Source organism: Gadus morhua, chromosome 22, assembly GCF_902167405.1.
Source record: "Gadus morhua chromosome 22, gadMor3.0, whole genome shotgun sequence".
In the NCBI taxonomy this organism is placed as follows: domain Eukaryota; kingdom Metazoa; phylum Chordata; class Actinopteri; order Gadiformes; family Gadidae; genus Gadus; species Gadus morhua.
Genome location: NC_044069.1, coordinates 22580723 through 22604722, shown reverse-complemented (window position 1 = coordinate 22604722; position 24000 = coordinate 22580723). Strand labels below are relative to the sequence as shown.

The following is a 24000-nucleotide window of genomic DNA, read 5'->3' as shown; positions in this document are numbered from 1 at the left end:
AAGCAATATCACAACAATCGGGCGGAGCGCAGTGAAATGTTTAGCGGCGTGTCGAAGATTGATTACAAATTACTTTTGTTCCTTGGATAGATTCATCATGAAGCATGCAGTTATGTTTCTTTATCTGCAGATCCACGTTGTCTGGCTCTGTGCAGCGACCTATAAAAGAGGAAATAGGAACTACATTAATGTTTAAATACAGTGTTTTGTGTCTCTTGATGAAGATGTGTTGTCCCGTTCATTTGATGTGATGGCTTCTCTTTAGTTTTTCTGCAGCTCTCTTTCTCTGTGGCCCCCGGCCATATGCTTCCTATTACCGAGCCCAAATCATTCACTCTGGTCCAGGATACAGTTTAGCTTCCAATACGTAATATTATCGCTTAATGTCTTCCACATGGATTCATGTGTTTTTTCCTGTTTCCTTCCTCTCTTCTCTCTCTCTCTCTCTCTCTCTCTCTCTCTCTGCGGCAGAATTCGACGTTAACCATAGAGGAATTTCACTCCAAGCTCCAAGAAGCCACCAACTTCCCTCTGCGACCTTTTGTCATTCCCTTTCTGAAGGTAAATATATCTTTTCAATTTGCTAGAAGAACTGCAACTGCACACAGAGTGGCCGGGCTGCCTGCCTGACCAAATCTGGAAAACATTTCTTTAGCCCAGACACAGATGTGCATACCTCTATTCATGTTGTTTTTTCACCAGGCTCTCTCTCACTCATTCTCTCTGTCTCTCTCTCTGTATCCCAAACTCACTTTCTCCTCCTCTTCTTTTCTGTATTCACTCTCTATATCCATATATGTATATCCAAGCACATATCGATCTATTTATCCATCCATCCATCCATCCATCCATCCATCCATCCATCCATCCATCCATCCATCCATCCATCCATCCATCCATCCATCCATCCATCCATCTATCTTCTATGCTATCTGATTAAATGGGACCATTGTGTTGATGCTAGCTCACTTCATAATTCCACCATAGTATTTAGATAGTAGCAGAGATTTGTACACTGTGTTTCTTTTCTGTATTACCCAAGTAGTAGGGCAGTGTTTGGTAGGAGACAACGTCCCCTTTTCATCCCCTGGCCCAAACCAAGACACAAGCACACACACACACACACACACACACACACACACACACACACACACACACACACACACACACACACACACACACACACACACTGATCCTGCCTCCTCTCTCTCCCAAACCCCTATGTAAAGTAACAGATTATATATGTTATTTTCGCCTCTCAGCCACATTTGTGGCGAGTCATTCCCATTTGCAGCCATTAGTGGGGCGCTATGGGCAGAACTGCTCCTCCCCCCTCCGCCTACCACCGCCCATTTGTCACTGGGCTGTTGGCTTCATCCAAGCCAGCTGCCTGGCGTCTCCACAGCCTCTGCTGGGAGGTGGGAACCCAGAGGAAATGAATAAGAAGAAGCAGACATACTTTTGCGTGTATTGTGTTGTACGGGATCTTACTGTAAAGGGGGCTGAGGGGATCAAATCATTCAGATTGTGGAATGGTGTGTGGGTGGTCAAACGTGTGTGCGTGTGTGTGTCTGTGTGTGTGTGTGTGTGTGGGGGGGGTGTGGGGGGGTGTGTGTGTGGGGGGGGGGGGGGGGGGGGGGGATGTCCATCTCTGATAGGTGTCTCTAGAATGTGTCTCTCTGGAGGTGAATCTAACGTTGTGTTTTGGAGTAGCACCGGTTTGTCTGGGTCTGATGAGGGATGCAGTTAGGGGGCTGGTTGAGTCCTGGGATGAAACTCTGATCAATATGATGGCGAGCAGAGTAGTGTGTGGGGGCGGGGGGGGGGGGGCTGAGCCAACAACAATAGAACCATTTGTTTCTATTACGCAGCGCTGGAAAGGTTCGCTCTACACCAACTCGGTCACACTCTCTCCTGGCCTCTCCTGGAGGTTTCCACCCCTAACCACAATGCCTCTCTCTCTCTCTCTCTCTCTCTCTCTCTCTCTCTCTCTCTCTCTCTCTCTCTCTCTCTCTCTCTCTCTCTCTCTCTCTTGCTCTCTCTCTTCCTCTCATTGACTCCCCTGTTCTCAATCCTCTCTTTTGTCACTATCTAGGTTTATCCCTCCCTCTCTTTCTTAGGTGCCATAAAATAAAGTTACCTCCTCACCTCTTTCCACTCCTCTCCTCACCTCATCTCTACTCCATTTCCTTCTCTCTTTTTCCCATCCTCTACTATCACCACCTCCCCTCTCTCTCGACCGCTCCGCCCCATCTTCTCTTCTTGTCTCCTCTTCTCTCCATCTCCTTCCCTCGCCAGATGGTAAGTGCATCACTGACTGCAAAATCAAAGATGCATCCTCTCTCTCTCTCTCTCTCTCTCTCTCTCTCTCTCTCTCTCTCTCTCTCTCTCTCTCTCTCTCTCTCTCTCTCTCTCTCTCTCTCTCTCTCTCTCTCTCTCTCTCTCTCTCTCTCTCTCTCTCTCTCTCTCTCTCTCTCTCTCTCTCTCTCTCTCTCTCTCTCTCTCTCTCTCTCTCTCAGTCTAATTTTAGTGCCTTCTCTCTGCGGGGCCTTTAATGCCAGCTACCATATGGTAGCACAGAGCTGTTGGCAGTGGGAGGATGTTGGGGGGGGGGGGGCTTTTATAGGTGCGTAGCAGCACAGCTGCAACAATGCATGTCAGGGCTCGGAGTTTGTCATTAAGCTAATGTTACCCCCCCGCTCTCCCCGCTCTCCCTCATTCCATTGCACCGTCCACACACGCATACTCACACATACGCATGCATACACACAATCAAATGGAGAGATTAATAATCTCTCCCCAACACCCCCTCCCGCTTCTAACACCAAACCACAACTTAGTTGCGGCTGTTTACTGGAAGCGGGGAAATCATAACCCGTGCAGCGGGAATGACCTCATCTGTCACTGGAACGCGTTCCACACGGGACGCCCATCTGACAAACTAACAATAACAATATGCTCATCTGTTCTCAAATCATTCCTTTATTCTCCTTTCCTTCCCTCTGTGTGCAAATTTCTGTCTAGCCCCTCTCTTTTGTGGTGACGTGAGGAATGTTTTCATCATGGAATAACCGGACCGTTCTGCTAGACAGAAACAGTATAATAGTCTTATTTTGATATGGCAAAAGGTGATCGTACCCAATCAACATCCAAGAAATGCTGCCTCAGTATTACCTGCATTTTGTTAGAAAGCCTACAGGAGCAAAAACTCTGTACTGGATCGTATGAAAAAGGATCCAGCCCTTATCTCTGTTATATATTCCTTGACCTAGGCTATTTTTAAAGGCTTCCACTATCTCTGGGGTAATTAGGACGACCTACAATTAATGAAAGATGGATTAACTGTGGTCAGAGGAATCCTTTTTCTGAGGGTAATTATGATAATAAAAGATTAAGGGACCATTAACTCGGACAGGTGAGGGGAGGGACAGCATCTGAGTTTTATACATGTAGTCGAGGGAGGCTTTAGGTGAAGGAATATTAGTACAACTAGAACCAGCAGTAATGGTTCTGTTTGCATTGATTTGTCTTTCATTCAGATGATGTTAATGGAAATAAGACGGGAAGGCAGGAGGGAAGGATGGAAGCAGCAAAGGGTGGATCAAATCTAGATAAAAATAGTTTATTAAAGGATGAAAACCCAGACGTCCAGCTCTTAGGCTAAACACGGCCTCATGAAAAACTGAGCCCACTCGCACCCCTCGCCAACAACGGTGCACGTCAACGCAACACTTTCATCATCCCCCTCAAAACACTCAGCCAGCCCTGTGTCTTTGAAGTGCACAGGACATGCCTGCCATGCCCATGCAAGATTGCCCAACCCCTGTTATACTAGAGAATTGGAAAATTGAAAAGAAAATAATAATAATATATATATTTGTAATTACCTTTGAAGGTGGCCCTCTCCTTCATCATAGTGATACTTAGGGGTGTTTTTGTGAGTTTGTGTTCACACACTAAGCCCCTGTCCACACAGACGTCTTGCACGTTTCTGCCGACCGTTCAGGCGGACCCGTCGTTTTTGGTGCCTGCAAATGCACTTTTTGGAAACCTGCCTCATTCATCAACCGTGCGTAGAAAGGGTTCTGAATTTTCTCTTACGAATTAAATTTAGGATGTGCGGAATTATAGATATTTATCAAACGTGCGTAGGGCAATCGTACGCACATCAGTAAGTAATGAATCTTGCTAAATCCCACCTGTTCTTAAGTAACATGCGCGTTCACGCTCAGACCATTTGCATTTAGAAATGCCTCCAATTAACCATATATGGTCACAGACTTCGCTTTACTTACCAAGGAAAGGGAAGTCTGTAACACGGGACCTATATGGATGTTGATTGCTTGATGCATACGTTGACACTCTTAAATGCTTTGCTTTCTGCCTGTAATATCGCTATTCTACCAGTAAATTTGGTTCGTACGCATGGCCACAGCTGTGCTTGTATTAACACCCATTCCTAAGTACAAGTACATTTTGTCGAATTTCATATTTTGCGTGGCAATGTTCGTAAGCACTCCTTCTGCACAAATCTGTGCGCAAGTACTATTGATAAATGCGGCATCAGGACCCAGGGTGAAAAAGAGAAAAACTGCCACTGAGTTTTCGTGTTATAGGATTCGTGAGGGCGCCAGATACGTAAACGATGAGGTCATCAGCCCCCCATCAGGTGGGCAACGTTAGATTTCCTTCGAATTTGATTTTGTTTGATTTGATTTATATTATTTTTGTAGCTTTAAATACAGCCCCTTGGACAAGGCCCAAGGGTCAGTTGGCCCTGAAGAACTTTGAAATAGTTTGAACCCTTCCCAATGGTGGCGGTATGGTGACTGAACTAAGACAGAGTTTATCTTCTGAGGATACACTTATTGTGTTGTTGCCATGGTTTGATCAGGACTTTTATTTAGTTTTGTTTTGAGTTTTGCAATTATTTCTCGTTGTCTTTTGGCTTTTGTTTGTTCTAGGTCAGAGCTTACTCTCTATTCAATGGGTGGCAAATGGGATTCTTTTCACAGCAAAAAGATTCAAGTCGAACAATACCATCTAATTAAATGAAAAATGTAATTGGAAAAAAAGGTAAATTTATGCTTATCTATGCTGCCTTATCTCTATTATTACTTAGAATACTATCAGGAATACAAATATAAAGAGGGTGTTTATGTCACAGCCGAAAGATTCTGGCTTCAAATCCCACCGTTGCCTGTCCAACCTGAAGGAATCCCCGAGCCGGATAGCACTACCACCCTCTGATGAGCCACCGTCAGTTCACTGAAGCTCTTTGGATAAACCATCGGCCAAACAACCATATTGACCAACACTCCTAATCCTAACGATGTTGTGTATTACCAGGCCAACCTGCCCCTGCTGCAGAGAGAGCTGCTGCACTGCGCACGGCTCGCCAAGCAGAACCCGGCCCAGTACCTGGCCCAGCATGAGCAGCTGCTGCTGGACACCAGCACCACCTCCCCGGTGGACTCCTCCGAGCTCCTGCTGGACGTCAATGACAACGGCAAGCGGAGGACCCCAGACAGGTAGGAGGACGAGGTGGAGCGGGTGGAGGTTTAACAATGGAGTTGGAGGGGAATTCTTGGATGGGATATTAATGTGTGTGTGTGTGTGTTTGTGTGTGTGTGTGTGTGTGTGTGTGTGTGTGTGTGTGTGTGTGTGTGTGTGTGTGTGTGTGTGTGTGTGTGTGTGTGTGTGTGTGTGCGTGCGTGCGTGCGTGCGTGCGTGCGTGTGTGCGTGTGTGCGTGTGTGTGAGAATGATGATGATGCATAGATCATAGTACTAGGATTATTGATAAAAAATATAAAGCTACTCTGAACTCTTTGTTTTTTAATTTTTTGTCCAATTAAAATTGAATCCTTTCATTGTTCTCAGCCTGCTCTTAAAAAAAGGCGCCTGCCAGGTTACTCTAATACTATTATTATTTCTTTGCATTCACACTCACTCTCTCTCTCCTTAGCTCTATCTCATGGTTCACTAAAGAAGGTCCTGATGTGTTTGATTGTTAGTTTGTTGCCTTCGTCCAGCCCAATAAAACCAGCCCTCCGCAGACGTAGGCCGGATGGCTGATGAAGACGCACGGTGGGGTGTGTGTAGAGGAGCTGGTGTCTGTTAGAGACGGCTGCCGGGCCTCATGATGTGCTCCACTGGTCCGTCTCTGCTCTTAATGGACCAGAAACAGGAGGAGGGGAGGAGAGAGGAGAGGGGAGAGAGGAGAGGAGAGGAAAGAGAGGAGGAGAGGGGAGATGGGAGGGGGAGAGAGGAGGAGAGGGGAGATGGGTGGAGGGGGGGGTGGGAGGGGAGGAGATACGACAGGTGATGGAGGGTGAGGAGATGGGGGGAGAAGATGAGAGGAGAGGAAATCGAGAGGAGAGAAGAGAGGTGATGAGAGGTGAGGGGAGACAATGGGAGGAATGGAGCATGGCGTGGCAGGAGAGAGAAGATATTAAGGAGGTACATACCAAAGATGTGACGCATGGTATATTTGCATGAGTGTGTGTGTGTTTCTCGGTGTGTCCGTTATTTCTTTGCAGTCTATGCAATTTGTAGAAAACATGCAGAAGGTTACATGGTTATTTTTCTTGGAATAGATGAAAGAGCTTCTAGACGCCATGAAAAATTATATTTTGTTTTTCTATATTTGCTGAGGGACAAAAAAACCTTATGTGTTATTAATAATTGTTTCACCTTTCTATCCCCCAATGGCTAGTTAGCCTTTTTCTGTAATACCCGCATATTTTCAAGCAGACTTGTTCGCCCAGGGAGTGGGCTTAAGGGGAAAGGTGTCTGTGTGAGAGAGAGATATTATAAAGAGAAAAATAAAGCAGCTATCTGCATTCAGTAATAATGTGTCCTCTGTGTGTGTGTGTGTGTGTGTGTGCGTGCGTGCGTGCGTGCGTGCGTGCGTGCGTGCGTGCGTGCGTGCGTGCGTGCGTGCGTGCGTGCGTGCGTGTGTGTGTGTGTGTGTGTGAGTGTGCGCATTTGCGACATGAATGTGTGCGTGTGTTTAGGTTTCTGTTTGCATTTATATCCGGAACCTTTCTCTACTCCAAACGATTCTTTGTGAATTTGTGTATGTGTGTAAGTGTGTATGTGTTCCTGTATGCTTCGGTGTATTGTTGTGTGTGTGCGTGATGCATGCGTGTTTGGTTGCACTCTTGCCTGCATACAATTGTGTTTGTGTGTGTGTGTGCTTTCCTGCATGTATGTATATTTGTGTGAGTGTGTGTGTGTGTGTGTGTGTGTGTGACGTGTGAGTGGGTGGGTGGGAGAGCACTAGTGTTAATTTATGCTAGTGTGTATGCTTGCTAGTGTAGCTGTATGCTGGTGTGTGTGTGTGTGTGTGTGTGTGTGTGTGTGTGTGTGTGTGTGTGTGTGTGTGTGTGTGTGTGTGTGTGTGTGTGTGTGTGTGTGTGTGTGTGTGTGTGTGTGTGTTTGCTAGTGTGTGTATGTGGGCTGGTAACACAAACAGACGAGTCTCCGGCCCCGATGGGCTGGCTAAGCACCTCTTGTTTCTGCTTACCTCCCCCTCCCGCCACACTGCTAGAAGGACGCGCTGGAACATCCCAGTTTCAATGGAAATCCCCAATTACAGACACGTTATACACAAGCATACACAAATGATGAACACAGCTGTTCTTTTGAGTTGCATTAGGAAAAATCATTTGTTGCGACATAAAAAGATATATCCTGGTAGAACAAAACGAGCAGAGGACATTTTTTTGTTAATTGATGATGTTGGCTATTCGTCCATAAAGTTATTGGTGTAATTCATGGTGAGTGTGTGTGTGTGTGTGTGTGTGTGTGTGTGTGTGTGTGTGTGTGTGTGTGTGTGTGTGTGTGTGTGTGTGTGTGTGTGTGTGTGTGTGTGTGTTGCACGCTGCACGCCAACTACCAGCACTATCTGGATGTCCACACAGTTCTGTCAGTGGTTTGAGCAGGTGGCTGTGTGGTGGTGATGGGGGGGGGGGGGCTGGTGGCTGTGTGGTGGTGATGGGGGGGGGGCTGGTGGCTGTGTGGTGGTGATGGGGGGGGGGGCTGGTGGCTGTGTGGTGGTGATGGGGGGGGGGGGGGGGCTGGTGGCTGTGTGGTGGTGATGGGGGGGGGGGGAATGTGTGGTGGTGATGGGGGGGGCTGGTGGCTGTGTGGTGGTGATGGGGGGGGGGGGGGCTGGTGGCTGTGTGGTGGTGATGGGGGGGGGGATGTGTGGTGGTGATGGGGGGGGGCTGGTGGCTGTGTGGTGGTGATGGGGGGGGGGCTGGTGGCTGTGTGGTGGTGATGGGGGGGGGGGGCTGGTGGCTGTGTGGTGGTGATGGGGGGGGGGGGCTGGTGGCTCTGTGGTGGTGATGGGGGGGGGGGGCTGTGTGGTGGTGATGGGGGGGGGGGATGTGTGGTGGTGATGGGGGGGGGGGGGGGGCTGGTGGCTCTGTGGTGGTGATGGGGGGGGGGGGCTGTGTGGTGGTGATGGGGGGGGGGGATGTGTGGTGGTGATGGGGGGGGGCTGGTGGCTGTGTGGTGGTGATGGGGGGGAGCTGTGCGGTGGTGATGGGGGGGGCTGGTGGCTCTGTGGTGGTGATGGGGGGGGGGGGGGGCTGTGTGGTGGTGATGGGGGGGAGCTGTGTGATGGTGATGGGGGGGGGGGGGGGGGGGGGGGTTGAAGAGCCCAGGGATGGAAAAGGGGAGAAATGGAGGAGAGGCGGTAGAGAGAATGGAAGGAGCATATGGACGGCCGTGGAGAAGCATTAGCAGCCCATAAAAACTGCTCATTAAGAAGTTCAATCTGTTCGTCAGAGAGAGAGAGAGAGAGAGACTGAGCAAGAGGAGGGAGGGGGAGGAATAACACAGAGGGACGGAGATAGAGAGAGGGAGGGAGAGAGCGAGGGAAGGGGAGATAGAGAGAGAGAGAGGGAGAAAGACAGAGCGAATGACAGAGAAAGAAAGGGAGGGATGGAGATGGCGGTGATGGTGATGATGAAGAAGAGGAAACAGGGGAATGCAGATGGGGAAGCTGGGGGGTTGGAATTATTTAACACTGCAACAACAACTCACAAAGCTACAGTAGGAACCAGCACACACACACACACACACACACACACACACACACACACACGCACATACTCACACACAAACACACACACAGCACAGACACAGGCTCATAAAGATACGCACACCCACAAACACACCTGGCCACATTAATCTTCAGAAACAGGCGAACAAAAGTCCACCTGATACTTTAGATGCTGCTGCTGTGTATGCCAGTATGTGTGTGTGTGTGTGTGTGTGTGTGTGTGTGTGTGTGTGTGTGTGTGTGTGTGTGTGTGTGTGTGTGTGTGTGTGTGTGTGTGTGTGTGTGTGCATACATGGGCCTGTGTATTTGTAAGCAAGCGCGTGTGTGCATGCTCATGCATTATTTTGGCTGTAAATGTGCTCTCAGTGTATGTGTGTATATGTGTGGGGAAATGCTCAATGCTCCCTTAAACCAAGTATATATGAGACACTAAAATATAATCTACTTCTAGAATCACCTTTCATATCGAAATGAAGACAGCTAGAAAATAAAGCATACTGATTGCTGAATGTTTTCAGAATTACCTTTAGTATTCGTTGTGTTTCATGAATATGGATCTGTCTGTACGCACAACACAAATACGTACATAAATGTCTAATGTGAGAACTGTGCATTGAACAAAAGCATCTGTGTTTGTTCCCTCTGTCCCCCCCTATCCTGATCTTAGCTATTATTTGATACATTTTCTCTCCAATCGGTTAAAAAGCAGGTCTACCACTAGATATTGGGCTCTATCTTCAAAATGTTAGCAAGGCTAAATGTAAAATATCATAGTCAGAAGAGAGGGCATACTTAGAAGAGAATTCGTAACGAGATTCCCCAAAGTACACATTCAAAGGAGAATGTACAAACCGAAAATTGCACGTTGAGTTATTAATACTTTTTCTTTTTTAATGTATATCAAAATGATTGTCTGTATAATTATAGTTTGATGCAGACATAGCTGCTGCACCTGAAACCATGTTTACTGGGACAGAGGATCTAATAACGCTTTCTCTCTCTCTCTTTCCCACTGTCTCTCGCTCCCTCCCATCTCCCCCTCCACCCAGAACCAAAGAGAATGGCTTTGACCGCGACAGCAGCATGCACCCCGAGCTTCACCCCAGCAAGAGGCCCTGCACCATAAGCCCCGCCCAGCGCTTCAGCCCGTCCAATGGAATCGCCTACCAGCCCAACGGCCTCCCGCCCCCGGGCCCGCCTCCCCCGCAGCACTATAGGCTTGACGACATGGCCATCGCACACCACTACCGTGACACATACAGACACCCCACCTCCAACCACCGGGAGGTCCGGGACCGGGCCCGGCCCATCGGTGAGTCCCTAGGTATCACTGCTGAATGAGGGGGTTCTTGTACATGCAGAGGCTGGAGATAACCCTGTTTAAGTAAAGACCAAACTGACCAGAAAAAGACAGGAAATCAAAGGGATTTATAAAATAGAAAATCAAATATTATTCGATTTTACTTTTATATTTGTTTCTGTTTACCTGGTCATGGTGATTCCCCTGATTCCATAGCAAGCTTGATTCAATTGTCTTTAAACAAATTGAAAAGACGACAGCAACACACATCAGTTGGCATTTTTACACAGCCAAGCCATTACGGTCGCGGCTTGGCACGCCCTGCAATTTCACAGTCTTGCCTGTGTAAAACCGAGGGGGTATAATCCCCCTTCGACGAGGAGCCGGCTTCCTTGGTTCACTGGAGAAGGCAGGTTAGAGTAGATGTCTTTCGAATAATTTGCATACTCTGATGTTTTTGATTCAAGACACTCGCATGCAAGAATGCAAAAATGGCAACATATTCTTTATTTACTGACCACTTAGTAGATCGCCCCATCTATCCCCATCTTCGTTGAATGTGACTGCATCACCTTCTCTCGCATGATGGTCAGCAACTCGCAGACTTCACCGTCACTCCAGTTAGAACTACTCATGTTGATATTTGAGTCAACGTTGTCTCTTATGGAGACAACGCAGCAACACCTCTAACCAAGTCCCGCCCCTGGAACCACAAAGCCGTCTATTCACATTTACATTAAAATTAAACCCCCAATATGTGTGGGGTCCGACAGGGTAAATTGGGTTAAGACATCAAGCCGGTTTATTACCTTGGTCAGCGCATATGCCGAGACAATGCCGGGAAAAAGGCATATTTGGCAGTGTAAAAACGTTTAGTGTGAACTACAACCAAATGACTCAGCATCAAAGTTAGCTAACTTTGTTAGGTACATTTTGCTCAAAGGTACTAAAGCAGTTTCACTGCTTTGTCATCACAAAGTTTAGTCAGTCAAACCCTAATACGGCCCGCAACCCCAGTCCACTGCGCCCTGTGCAGTGACCAGCCTAAACGGCCCTTCTAGGAAAGCCAGCATCGGGGCTAACTCATCAGTCAGTGAGTCAATGTTTTCAACGTGTGTGGGCGGGGCCAGGAGCCTGGATCAAGCCGTACTGTGGACTCGGTGCTGCCACTAAAAATAGTAGAGACAGTGAACATTTGTGTCTGGCCCCGTTGATGGATGTCTGATGGCCTGAGGCTCTCATAGATGGAGATGGAGGGAAAGGCTCCGGAAACCTAGGCAACGGATGAGGAGGAAATGAATACCTCAACGAGGGATGACAGCCAGAGGAAAGAGAGTGAAGGGGGACCGGAGAAGAGAGAGATGGACACTTTTTGGGGGAAACTGACATTGGCTTTAGTATGTTCTAACTGTCTGTCTATCTGTCTTCTCTCTCTCTCTCTCGCTCGCTCTTATGTTAATGTATGTGTGTGTGTATGTGTGTGTGTGTGTGTGTGTCTGTCAATGCATGTGTGTTTGCATATGTTTGTGCATGTGTGTGTGTGTTTGTGTGTGCCTGTGTGCAATTCCCTTTGTGTGTCTGTTCGCGTATGTTCGTGTGCATGCGTGTGCATATGCGTGCGTGTGTGTGCGTTTGTGTATGTGTGTGCATTTGTGTGTGTGTGTGTGTGTTTGTGTGTGTGTGTGTGTGTGTGTGGGTGTGGGTGTGGGTGTGGGTGTGTGTGTGTGCGTGTGTGTGTGTGTGCGTGTGTGTGCGTGTGTCTGTCTGTCAGGTATGCACACAGGCGCCCGGCAGGAGGAGGTTATCGACCACCGGCTGACAGACAGGGAGTGGGCAGAGGAGTGGAAGCACCTTGACCATGTAAGAAAAGTAATAACGCTTTTTATTACTATACCCTAAAGTTCTGTCTGTGAGGAAGATAAAAATTGCCTTTTTATTGTATTCATGTTTATAATTAAGTCATTCTTTTGTATTCCTTTTGTATATTGTACATGTGTTTTGCTTGTATGGTTTAGTGTGCCTACAAATTCATATATTTATATTTAGTATTTGTACATTGGAAATATTGAATTATCAATTAGTGGTGTGATGTTGTTTCAACCCTCCAGGTTGGAACAACATCACATTGTTACTACATTACATTAATTCCAAGTCCTAATCTGATCTATCTCATCTAATCTCATATTATCCAACCAAATTGGATCTATTGTGATCTAATCTGATCTAATCTGATCCAATCTGATCTAATCTGACCCAGTGTTTCCTAATCCAACCTAATCTGTTTTAATCAAATGTTATCTAATCTGATCTCACTTCATTTGATGGAGCCCAGTTGACCTTTATATAAACCAATCTAATCCTCCTCTCCTCCTTGTCTCCCTTTGGCTCCCCAGCTGCTGAACTGCATCATGGACATGGTGGAGAAGACGCGCCGGTCGCTCACCGTGCTGCGGCGCTGCCAGGAGGCCGACCGCGAGGAGCTCAACTACTGGATCCGCCGCTACAGCGACGCCGAGGAGATGAAGAAGGGCGCAGCCAGCGGGCAGTCCCGCCAGCAGAGCCCCGCGGGGCAGGACAACGCAACGCAGCCAGGTACACACTGACTACACACTGTTACCATGACAACGCATACAGGTACACACTGACTACACACTGTTACCCTGACAACGCAACTCCAGGGTACACACTGTTACCTTGACAACGCAGCACCAGGTACACACTGTTTACTTGACAACGCAACGCCCGGTACACACTTTTACCCTGACAACGCAGTGCCAGGTACACACTGTTAGCCTGACAACGCGATGCCAGGTACATACCGTTACCCTGACAACGCAACGCCAGGTACACACTGTTACCCTGACAACGCAACGCCAGGGTACACACTGTTCCCATTACAACGCAGCGCCAGGCACACACTATTGCCCTGACAACGCAGAGCAGCCAGGTACACACTGTTACCATGACAACGCAGCACCAGGTACACACTTTTAGCCTGACAACGCAACGCAGTCAGGTACACACTGTTACCATGACAACGCAACGCAGCCAAGCACAAGCAGATTACAATACTGGGGGGGGGAACGTTCTCGGGCACGGTGACACATTTTACTGGGGGACGTTCTCTGGTGACACATTTTACTGGGGGACGTTCTCTGGTGACACATTTTACTGGGGGACGTTCTCTGGTACAGTCACAATTGTTACTGGGGGGATATTCTCTGGTCCTATGGAGTATTCTGGACTATAGATTTACTGCTGTGCTCGAGTCATTGAGTCTGCACTTTTATCCAAAGGGACTAGTCCATAAATAGAGCTCCTTTCTCAAGATTTCTTGCTTGATAATTAAGGGAGGTTTTCTCTACTCTTTGGACAGCTAGGGTTAGCAGGGTGTCATAGAAAATGGCCTGTGAAGCAATTTTTGACGTTTGTGACTGATACTTTGATTAAGAGCTATAGAAATGAAATGTGTTTGACTTGTACTTGGACTTAATACATGATATTATATCTAATTCATTGTATACAGGATATTTTTCAGACACATTAGCAACTACACTTACATTCCTGATTTAGACATTTAACATGACACGTTTATATTAGAGCTGTCAAGCGATTAAAATATTTAATCGTGATTAATCGCATTAATGTCATAGTTAACTCACGATTAATCGCGATTAATCGCAAATTATTTTTCTATGCTAAATATCCCTTGATTTTTTTGTCCCATAATTCTTCTCATTTTAATTCTCTTATCAACATGGTGAAGTGCATCGGCTTGCCTTGTGCAAATTATTTTTTATTGATAACATTGGCATATACTGATCAAAACAGGACGATGCAAAAAAATAGCCTATAGTGCAATTAAACGACTGCTTTGAACAAATGTCATTTGAACATAGCAGTCAGGCTACTGCTTCTTTGTTTTGAGCCAAAGAAAAAAAAAATATATATATATATATATTTTTTTTAAATAAAATAATTGCGTTAATCGCGCAATATTTTTTTTAACGCCGTTAAAATTGGTTTACGTTAACGCCGTTAATAACGCGTTTAACTGACAGCTCTAGTTTATATATATTCATGGTAATTGCTTACTCTGTGACTTCAATAGTGTAGCCTCATGTGCATGGGTTTTATTTAGCGATGCACCAATACCAGTATTCAGACTCGATACTATGCTCATGTTCTTGTAAAACTTCTCAGATGCAACCGCCCGATACCACTTTACACCATGTGACGTAGCGAACCAGTAAACCCAATTTATTTTTGTATTAGTAGTTAAGTAGTGATTTCTCTTATTTGATCGTCAACATAGTAATCTATTACATTTTATCACTGTTACCGAAATAAGTCCCAAATTTAGAGGAAAATAGGGTAAATCCTATCTTTTTGGAAATTCTCCCCAAACACTACGTGAACTCCCCACTCTTTTTGTGACGTCAGACCTATTCCCAGAAAGTTGGGCTTTTCTGAAACATATAGAATAACGCCACGGTGTGTGTTGAGGATGAAGATCTGTCTGGGGAGCTATTGCTGCGGAGAGAAACTTTAGCTTTTCAGAAACGTATTTTATAATGCTATTGCTAAAGTGTGTGTGGATGGTGAAGCACCGTCTGAGCCTCGATTTATTTTATACCTGTGTCCGAGGGTTTAGCTTCCCGGACCCCTATAGTATAAAGCTACAGCGAGTGCCGCATTTCATATGCAATGTCGCTCATTATAATGCCCAAAGACACCGAAGGCACTAAAAAAGTATCACAAAGTTGCCGTCGGCCGCAGCAATGGCAATAACGCGCCACCCACTTCCCTACAACTCTCAGCCCAAAAAGGATGAGAGTTAAAATCACATAGTGTTCGAATTCCTGCAGAAAACGTGGGTTCACTGGCTCTTTAAACTGTAATGGTATTATTAAGTACCCAAATGTAAGTACTTGTACTTGGCACGCGAAGAAGAGGAATGGGTGCCTCCCTAGGTCTTATTGCACGTGTGTGAATGGCACAAGGTTTATTTTGAAATGTCTCCATCTGTTTTATTTTACTCTAGATTTTGCTTCCACCAATTGCCCTATTTGCTGAATATACACTCATCAAACATAACCACCAGACCTCTGACAGTCGTGTGTGTGTGTGTGTGTGTGTGTGTGTGTGTGTGTGTGTGTGTGTGTGTGTGTGTGTGTGTGTGTGTGTGTGTGTGTGTGCGTGTGTGTGTGTGTGTGTGTGCGCGTGTGCGTGCATCCGTGCATGTGTGCGTGCGTGCTTGCCTGTGTACAGAGATTCACAGAGAGATGCTGCATCGGCCTGTCTCCACTGGCTACGTCCCTGAGGAGATCTGGAAGAAAGCTGGTGAGACATGCTTCCCTGTCCCACATCACAACAAACACAAACCAGGACGCAGACTACACACACATCTTATTAGTGCTTTCCATTACTTCTGCTTTGAGGTGGACATCAATGCCACCTTATTTACCCAGAGAGATTTCTAGAAGTACAAATGTTGCTTCTTTTTGTTCTATCAAACTTCCCCTCTGCTCCCACAATCCCAGCCCTGGTTCTGTGTGCCCCCTGCTGCCACGTCTGTCAGAGCAGTGGCCTCCTCGTATATCTGTCCTTATTATAATTGAGACTGTACCGTAGTCGGTTGAATGAGGCTGCAGCACTCCACAAAATTACTCCAAATATGATGTTAGACAGTAACTACCCTGGCTGGCGACACCAATATGCAGCTATCACAGTACATCCGGCGGTTAAGACATAAAATAACTCACGACTCACTCAGGCACTCCATTTCTTTAACTTTCAACCTATGTCACAAATAGTAACCGACAATGTTGCACACACACAACGATGGCCACCTTGAGAATAGAAGTATGTGTCTTAAATAAAAAACAGTCTTTGGCATAAACCCTGGAATGACCATCATCACTTGCTCTGAGACCAGAAGAATTCTCTGGAAAAACCGATACAGGGAGTGGCGTGGTATAGGAAGAAAAATAATTTAATGCTGAAGAAATCCACTTTGTATTCACAGTCAGTGATACAGTATATCTGCTATTTTAGCCCCTTGGAGGAAATAAATTGTCCCCTTGCTTGACCAAGCATGATGTTTGAGATACTCAGAACAAGTAATATGCATTTAAATTGAATTGAGTATCATGGTCCAGACAGCATACAGCTCTCTATCTCTCTCTCTCTGTCTCTCTCTCTCTCTCTCTCTCTGGTCAGCCCTCTCCACCAGCTCATATCCATCTTCCATCTCAAGCATTTTGCTGTGTGTAATCACAATTCCATGCACAAGGCGTATATCAAAGGGAACCCAGGGACCAATCTGATCCACGGCCGCTGCCGCAGCGCAGCGGGTTAAGAACCAAACCACGCCGCTTTAACAACCTGGCTCCTTCACAGAGGAGGAGAGGGAGAGGGGAGAGAGGTTGAGAGCGAGAGAGGAAACGTATCTTAGCCTTGAGGTAGTGTGTGTGATTCGACTAACTAAAAAACATGGGGGATAACAAACGTGTGTGCTTAAAGTAGCACAAACACTGGACTGGGGAGTCCCTACGGTATTGAGAATAACACTCAGGTTTTTGGAAGACAATGAAGCACATTATGAGTCGCTAAAAACTGGGTTCATCTTTTCACTATTTTCCCTCCCTTGGCGTCCTCTCCTATTTCAAGTGTTTGTTTTTTTTTGCGTTATTTTCACTTCATTTGTAGGTCTTTATTTGTCGGGCTGAGGCCAGACTGAATTAAATATAGCCCAGGGAGATTTCAAAATAGGATTTTTTTTTCCTTCACACAAAGGAATGCTGCGGTGAATACATCTGTTTGAAACGGGCAAAATGTTTACAGTTGGTGATAAATATTCAAGCACCTTGCACAGTGTCCTGCCGCCGTTCCCTCCCTCGCTCCCTTGTCGCACAGGCCTCTGGGATCACAATGGAAAATGCATAATTTAAATATAAATTGCCTGCTTTGCATATACAATTAGTCAAGTTACAGGCTTGATAGGAGCAAACAAAAGCCCGTTGCCTTGACGCAGGGTGTGGAGTTGTGCGCTGCTTGATGTGTGGAGGCTATTCAGACAGCGGAAGGCAAAAAAAAGGAAAAAAAATATATATATGTATAAATTACCTGCGATGAATTGGTTTTAGGTAAAGTTATTTTTTTAAACAAAAAAATACCCCCCCCCCCTAAAAATAAATTAAAAATCAACCTTGAATTTACTTGTTTTCTCATCTACCTCAAAGGCCAAGCCCACAATTCTTTGATATAAAGACGAGAAATCTGTAATTTTTCCTTTTCTTTTTACAAATTCCGGCATGGCAATGGGTTGTTGACTCCTCCATAGATGTAACCAATTAAACAATTCACAATCACTGACATAGATGTGCTCTAATTAGTCAAGAGTTATTGCAAGGCAAATAATTGCGGTAGATTCAACTTTGGCATGACATATATTACGTCCTGGATGCCTTTGCAAACCAAGTCAGAGAATTGATGAGGCAGGTGCATGGAGCCGAATTCCATATACGACTATTTACATCTGATTTAATTTAATTCAATTTCTTCTGGTTTCCAAAGACAAATTGTGAGCCATCTTCTCATTCATTTATTGAAAGCAATTGTGTGAGTTTAACCATATCTTAGTTAAGAATAATTTAACAATTATCTCTCGTAAAAATCCAAATTATTGGAAATATAATAACACATCCAAATATTCTGACATATTGGAGAGTTCGATGCTGCAGTCACTTCCATGTTTCCTAAATGCTGTTTTACTAAATGTACTTGATGTTAAAAAACAAATGTTTTAAGTGCCGTTAGCTGCTAATGCGGTTAACGTCGCTAACGTTAAACCAAGGGCCTTTTTTTTTTTTGTCACAATACTTGTATGACGTCATGCAAGACAATAACACCCGCCATCGCCCCATTAGACAACGTGTTGCTGACGCGTTCCGCTGCCCCACTCTCTCCAGAAGAGGCGGTGAACGAGGTGAAGCGGCAGGCCATGTCGGAGCTGCAGAAGGCCGTATCGGAGGCGGAGCGGAAAGCTCATGACATGATCAGCACCGAGCGCGCCAAGATGGAGCGCACGGTGGCTGAGGCAAAGCGCCAGGCGGCCGAGGATGCACTGTCAGTCATCAACCAGCAGGAGGACTCCAGCGAGGTGAGCACACACACACACACACACACACACACACACACACACACACACACACACACCCAGATCCAAAGGCAGGTAGACACGCAAGAACGCACACACACAGACACAGATCCAAAGGCAGGTACACACGCAAGCACGCACACACACACACGCAAATAGATAGACACAAACTCACACACATGAATACACAACGATAACACACATATTTACACATGCACGCATGCACACATGGCACACACACACACCACACATACACCCACAAACAAGCATAATTCGCATTTGAATGAGGTTTGTCATCAAATTTGTCAACAAATATGCAGATGAGAGCCCCGCTGGCTCACCAGGTAGAGCGCGTACTATTAAGGCTTAGTCCTGATCTCACCCTCCCGGGTTCGATTCCTGCCTGAGGTACTTTGCTGCCTGTCCCCCCCTCTATCTCCCATGCCTACCTTTCTATCGCACTCTTTCATTATGAAAAAAGATGCATAGAAAGCGTTTAGAATTGATCTAATTCATAGAAAATGTTCTTCGCAAATCAGCCAGGCCAGTTCTGCCTTGCATCATGTGATCAGAGCCTGGGCTGGTCAAGTCAGGCGTCTCCCTCTGCCCTTTCGTCTTCCCGTAGAGGATCCGCTAGAATGTTTACAGAGGTGTTAGCAATTCAGCTGGGAGGAAATTAGGGAAGGAGCTTTGGGTTGCTAATCACGATGGGAGGCCCTGACGTTTAATCAGTAAAGTGAAGGGTGGTTGTGGGTGTGTGGCACACAGCTGACTTAATTGCAGGAGGGGATGTTTATGTGACGGAGGCAAAGGGCGGTCTGAAATAAAAGAGAGGAGAAGCAGGCGTTGTGAGCTGTTTGCAGCGGTGGACTCCTGCTTCCTGGGGATATGCCGCCGCCTCCCCAAAGTTTCTCTGTGGTTTCAGGATATATTTAAAGTGGCCCTAAGTGTAATTCAAGATGGATTTCGTAAGATCTGGCCCCTGTGGTCGTTTGTTTAAATGTCTTGGGAACATATGTCTGTTTCTGCCATGCGCCACCTTGATAGTTTATGCTAATTATATGTTCTGTGTAAACCACGTATCACTTTGATGTTCCCGCACTCATCCTATATCGGTTTCATTCATACTTGTTCATGTGTTCACAGAACATTTAGCATTACTCTCTAGCTTAATACAAATTCACAATAAAAACAACACCAATAGATGATTTCAACAACCTTACACAGAATTTTTGACTTTTTCGGCACATCAACACATTTGCTTGATGATCACCGTCTCTGATCCTCCAGAGCTGCTGGAACTGCGGTCGTAAGGCCAGCGAGACGTGCAGCGGCTGCAACACAGCGCGCTACTGCGGCTCCTTCTGCCAGCACAAGGACTGGGAGAAGCACCACCACGTGTGCGGCCAGACCCTCCAGGCCCAGCAGCAGCAGCAGCAGCAGGCCAGCCAGCAGCAAGGGGGGGGTGGCCCCGGGCCTGAGACTCCGGCCCCTGTCAGCTCCTCCGCCTGCACCCCTAGCAGCGGTGCCGGGAGCCCGGCGGCCACCCCGCCCGCCACGGCTGTCGCAGCCCTGTGCTCGGTCCCTCCGGGCCCACTTTTGACCACGGCCCTGGACGGAACGCCGCGCCAATAGAGGCGGGAGGACTCCGAGACGGAGGACGGACAGCGCCAAAAAGAAGAAAAAATAAAAAACGCCCAAACTCGGTCCTGTGCTCTTGACTGTGAAACCCCCCACGCCATTCTAAGCAGCACAACTCTCTCAATTTGGCTCTCAAAGATGCTGAACAGGTGGGAACAGGAACAGAATGGTCGATTTTATTTTGCGCTCCCTTTGTCATTAGCAGCAGGAGGAGAAGGTCCATACTCGGGTCATATTGACTTGCCCTGACTTATATATACAAAGATATTCTTTGTTTTTAATTATTCATTATTGGTGTCCCTTTTAATTGTTACTATGCTGATTATCGTTGTCTTTGTTTGTCGTTGTCGTGGCTGTTCTGATTATTGTTGACATCATTGTTGCTTATCTTCCATTTTATTGGTGTAAATATGAACATAAGAGACTAAGGGAGCTCAAGAGAAGAACGACCCTTTATTATTATTATTTTTTTTATTATTATTTCCCTCCTAAACCTGGGACATGAAACATGTTGACCTCAAGAAGACACTTTACCAAACAATATACCAAGGACTTTTGACTAGCTAGCATAGCTAATCTTTTAGCGACTGATATTGTATGTAAAGAAAGGTATTAAAACTAAAAATAACCTGCCAAACAAAGTATGCCGGACAGACATACAGAAAGAAAGACACAAGGGTTGGACTGGATCTCTTACCCAGCGAGACCTGCCAAGGAAAGGCAGATGTGCAGCATATTGCGAGGAAATCCAGATGTTTGCCGCAATGTTATTCCCTCTGACTTCGAATAATATCCAGGTCAGTGGGCCGGGAAACACAAAGCTGTCTCCTTGGAACAGTGTAAAAATGAACCATTTCTTGAACAAGCAGCACACAAAAATGTATATGGATATACCGAGGACAGGTTTCAATTGTGCAAATTTTGCCGGGACAACTCGAGGAGTTCAGTTCCTCACATCAGTAGGAAAGCAGAACGGCTGTGGTCAAACAACAGGAAGTCTTTCCTCTAACGTTCCTGCCACTTCCCAAACCCATGCTCTGGAAACAGATGATTTTTGTTGTTGTTCTTCATCTGCTTCTTCCTATTTTCCACTGTAGATGTCATGGTGTGGAACACTTTTGTCACATGGTGTGGCAAAATGGTTATTTCCTGTATCTGTGTTGGATATTTGTGACGACGAATAGCACCCGACCTCGTCACAAGAACTTCCCTTATCCCTCTCTCTTTCTCAACCCTTCTATCTTTCTCAAGCTAGTGTGAAAAGAGATAAGAGAAACAGAAGTGTTGTCCACTTCTGGGCTGATTTTCTATTCTGTGTATAGGTGGTGGATCTCTTGGTGTCCATGTTTTATCCTCCCCTTCTCCCATTTTTTTTCAAGAAAAGACAAGCTATATCTCAGAGCTGCTAGACCAGCCCATATCTTTTCTGAGAAGCTAGCATGTTTCACGCGGAATGCTAACCTAAATGTTTGTACAAGGGACGTACATCAATGTATTTGCACTGTCACAGAGGACATTTCAGCATGCTTCTTTTGTTTTTAGCACAAATGTTTTGTTGTTATAGAGCCATTTTCCACAGACCAATTCTTTGTACATAGTGCTGGTGTATCTGATCTGTGAATTTTTTCCTCTTTTTTTGTAATGTTGGGTAAATGTAAAATCACAAAATTTAGTAATTGTAAAACATATTTCTCTCAACATGCTAAAGAAAGCTGTGGTAGCTTCTTTCTTTTGTTTTCGAGTAACTGACAGTGCATGCACATTATGATCGTTGGTTAAATATATGTTATTTTTTAGAAAAACACAAAACCACACAAAAACAACAGAAAAATAGAAACTACTTAAAAACATTGCTTTCCAAATTCCAAGGTGTATATCTAATTGACAGCTTTAACATTGCACCAAATTACAAACAATAAAAGCAGAAGAGATAAAAAAAATACAATTACCACAGAAGACAGCCAAAGACCGACAACAAGGACCAAAATCCTGACTTAGATTATGTACAAAAGAGGTAAATTCACTCTGACTGTTTGTTATTTATTTCCATAATGTTAACTTGTGGCTTTATTCATTAAGAGAAAGAAAAAAAATCACCATTAGTTACACTTTGTTGCTTAAACTCTATCTGAAAAGGTTCTGGATTTGTGCAAACCAGTGGTAGACATCTTATGTTGTAAAATGATGTTGATGAAAGCATTATGCGAAAGTTTTGCAGCAAAGGTTAAATTTGAACTGGAGCAATAATGACCACTACCACTTAAACACTAATTATTTCTGAGACATACCCATTGAGTTAAATTATAGATCATAAATTAATTTAAACTTTAAAGCAGTAAAGTCTGTCATCCCAATATATGGGAATATGGGACAGCTTCATTCTATATGTTTTATCTTATTTTTTAGTGTGGGGATGCAAACATTTCCACTTTATAAGCCTATCCTAACAAACCTTTTTTTAAGCCTACCAATGCTAAATCCAACAAACCTTTTGAGTTGACAGTGAGGGAGCACTTCAACCTGACACAAAAACAGCTCCTTTTCTCACCTCGGTGCTATACAGAAGCGTGTCACTGAATTCTGACCTCAAGGAACAATGGGAGGCCATAAAAGGTTCTGGGCATTTATTTAATTACCCACAATCTCCTCTCTTCCTCAACTCTCCCTTGTTGTCTAAATCCACCAAACGAACACCTGCTTGTTTTTTTAAAAAGGGTTACCAAATCCAAAAAAGGGTGTTTTACACCATACTTCTCAGAAGCTGTGACGAGATAGCCAAGCTGTCTTTCACATCAGTGTATTCGAAGATATACCAACAAATAACGTACATTTTTCGTTCATCAGGGCTAAAACCTGGCTTATCAACAGAAAAACAAACAACAAAAAAACGAAAAGATGAAATGCGTTATTCCTCGATAATTCTTGGAGATGTTGAACAGTTTTATTTTTCTCCCTCCTTTATGTGTGGTGTTTTTGCTGCCAATTCCTCGGTGGCAAACAAGTCTCAAGTCTACTCTTACAGCACGATAAGAGCAGTCGCCACGCTGATACTGGTCTAGTCGAAACCAAATGGGCACAAGAGAACAGGAAAAATAAAAAAATTAAAAGAATAAAAATAAAACATATCCAAAGTCAAGCTCATACAGCTGCAAAACCATATCACTACTTGGTAACAATGCAGACCTCATTGATAGATACAAACAGAAGGGAACAAAAATGTTACACAAAAGAAAAATATAAAAATTTTAATAAAAAATACTTGTGTTATGTTCTTTTATGCCTGTGGCGTTTCAGAGATACATCAACGTTTTGAATTGTTTAAAACAAATTAAGATATGTGCAAATTTGAAGAGAAGAGCTGTCGAATTCAAATGCAGTCCCGTCGAAAAAAGGGTCACGAATGAGAAATCGTATTTTTATTTCTTTCACTCGTTTAACTTTGAAACCCCTTCACCCTTTCTTATTTTCCTCTCACTCTTCTCTCTGTTTGTGAAGATACGCACTGAACCAATGCTTTTTCACATATTGCTGAAGTGATTCAAAGTGGGGGAAGGCTTTTAAAAAGACAATGCTTGTCAAGAAAATAATTTAAAAAGGCTATGAATTTAAGCATGCCTGTTTTTCACAATTGGTGAGGGAACGGGTTTGGCAGTGGGTATTCAACTTCCTGGTCTTTTGGGAATTTGGATGGACAGTGTTTAACAGCAAACAGTGAAGACTAGCGTCCAACTGGGTTGTGGGGTAGCACAGCTTTGGGGGGGGAGGGCCCTCTTGAGAAGAAGTTTGTTTTTAGGAGGGTAAAAAAATGGAAACTCAAATGATTT

The 24000-nt window shown here is 45.1% G+C and overlaps 1 protein-coding gene across 9 annotated transcripts in view; it reads left to right on the top strand.

The window, feature by feature from the left end:
- runx1t1 (RUNX1 partner transcriptional co-repressor 1) overlaps positions 1-22127 on the top strand; it is a 65199-nt gene extending 43072 nt beyond the window's left edge. The window contains exons 4-11 of one of the 9 annotated variants that reach the window (XM_030347214.1): positions 472-561; positions 5350-5531; positions 10124-10398; positions 12146-12234; positions 12768-12966; positions 15646-15717; positions 18306-18538; positions 19826-22127. In XM_030347214.1, the coding sequence (XP_030203074.1) occupies positions 472-561; positions 5350-5531; positions 10124-10398; positions 12146-12234; positions 12768-12966; positions 15646-15717; positions 18306-18538; positions 19826-20170 (1485 nt within the window). In that variant the 3' untranslated portion in view covers positions 20171-22127. Of the gene's footprint in view, positions 1-471; positions 562-5349; positions 5532-10123; positions 10399-12145; positions 12244-12767; positions 12967-15645; positions 15718-18305; positions 18539-19825 lie in introns of all 9 variants that reach the window. The other 8 variants (XM_030347213.1, XM_030347222.1, XM_030347217.1 and 5 more) reach the window with 8 other exon arrangements.
- The last annotated feature ends 1873 nt before the right edge of the window (positions 22128-24000 follow it).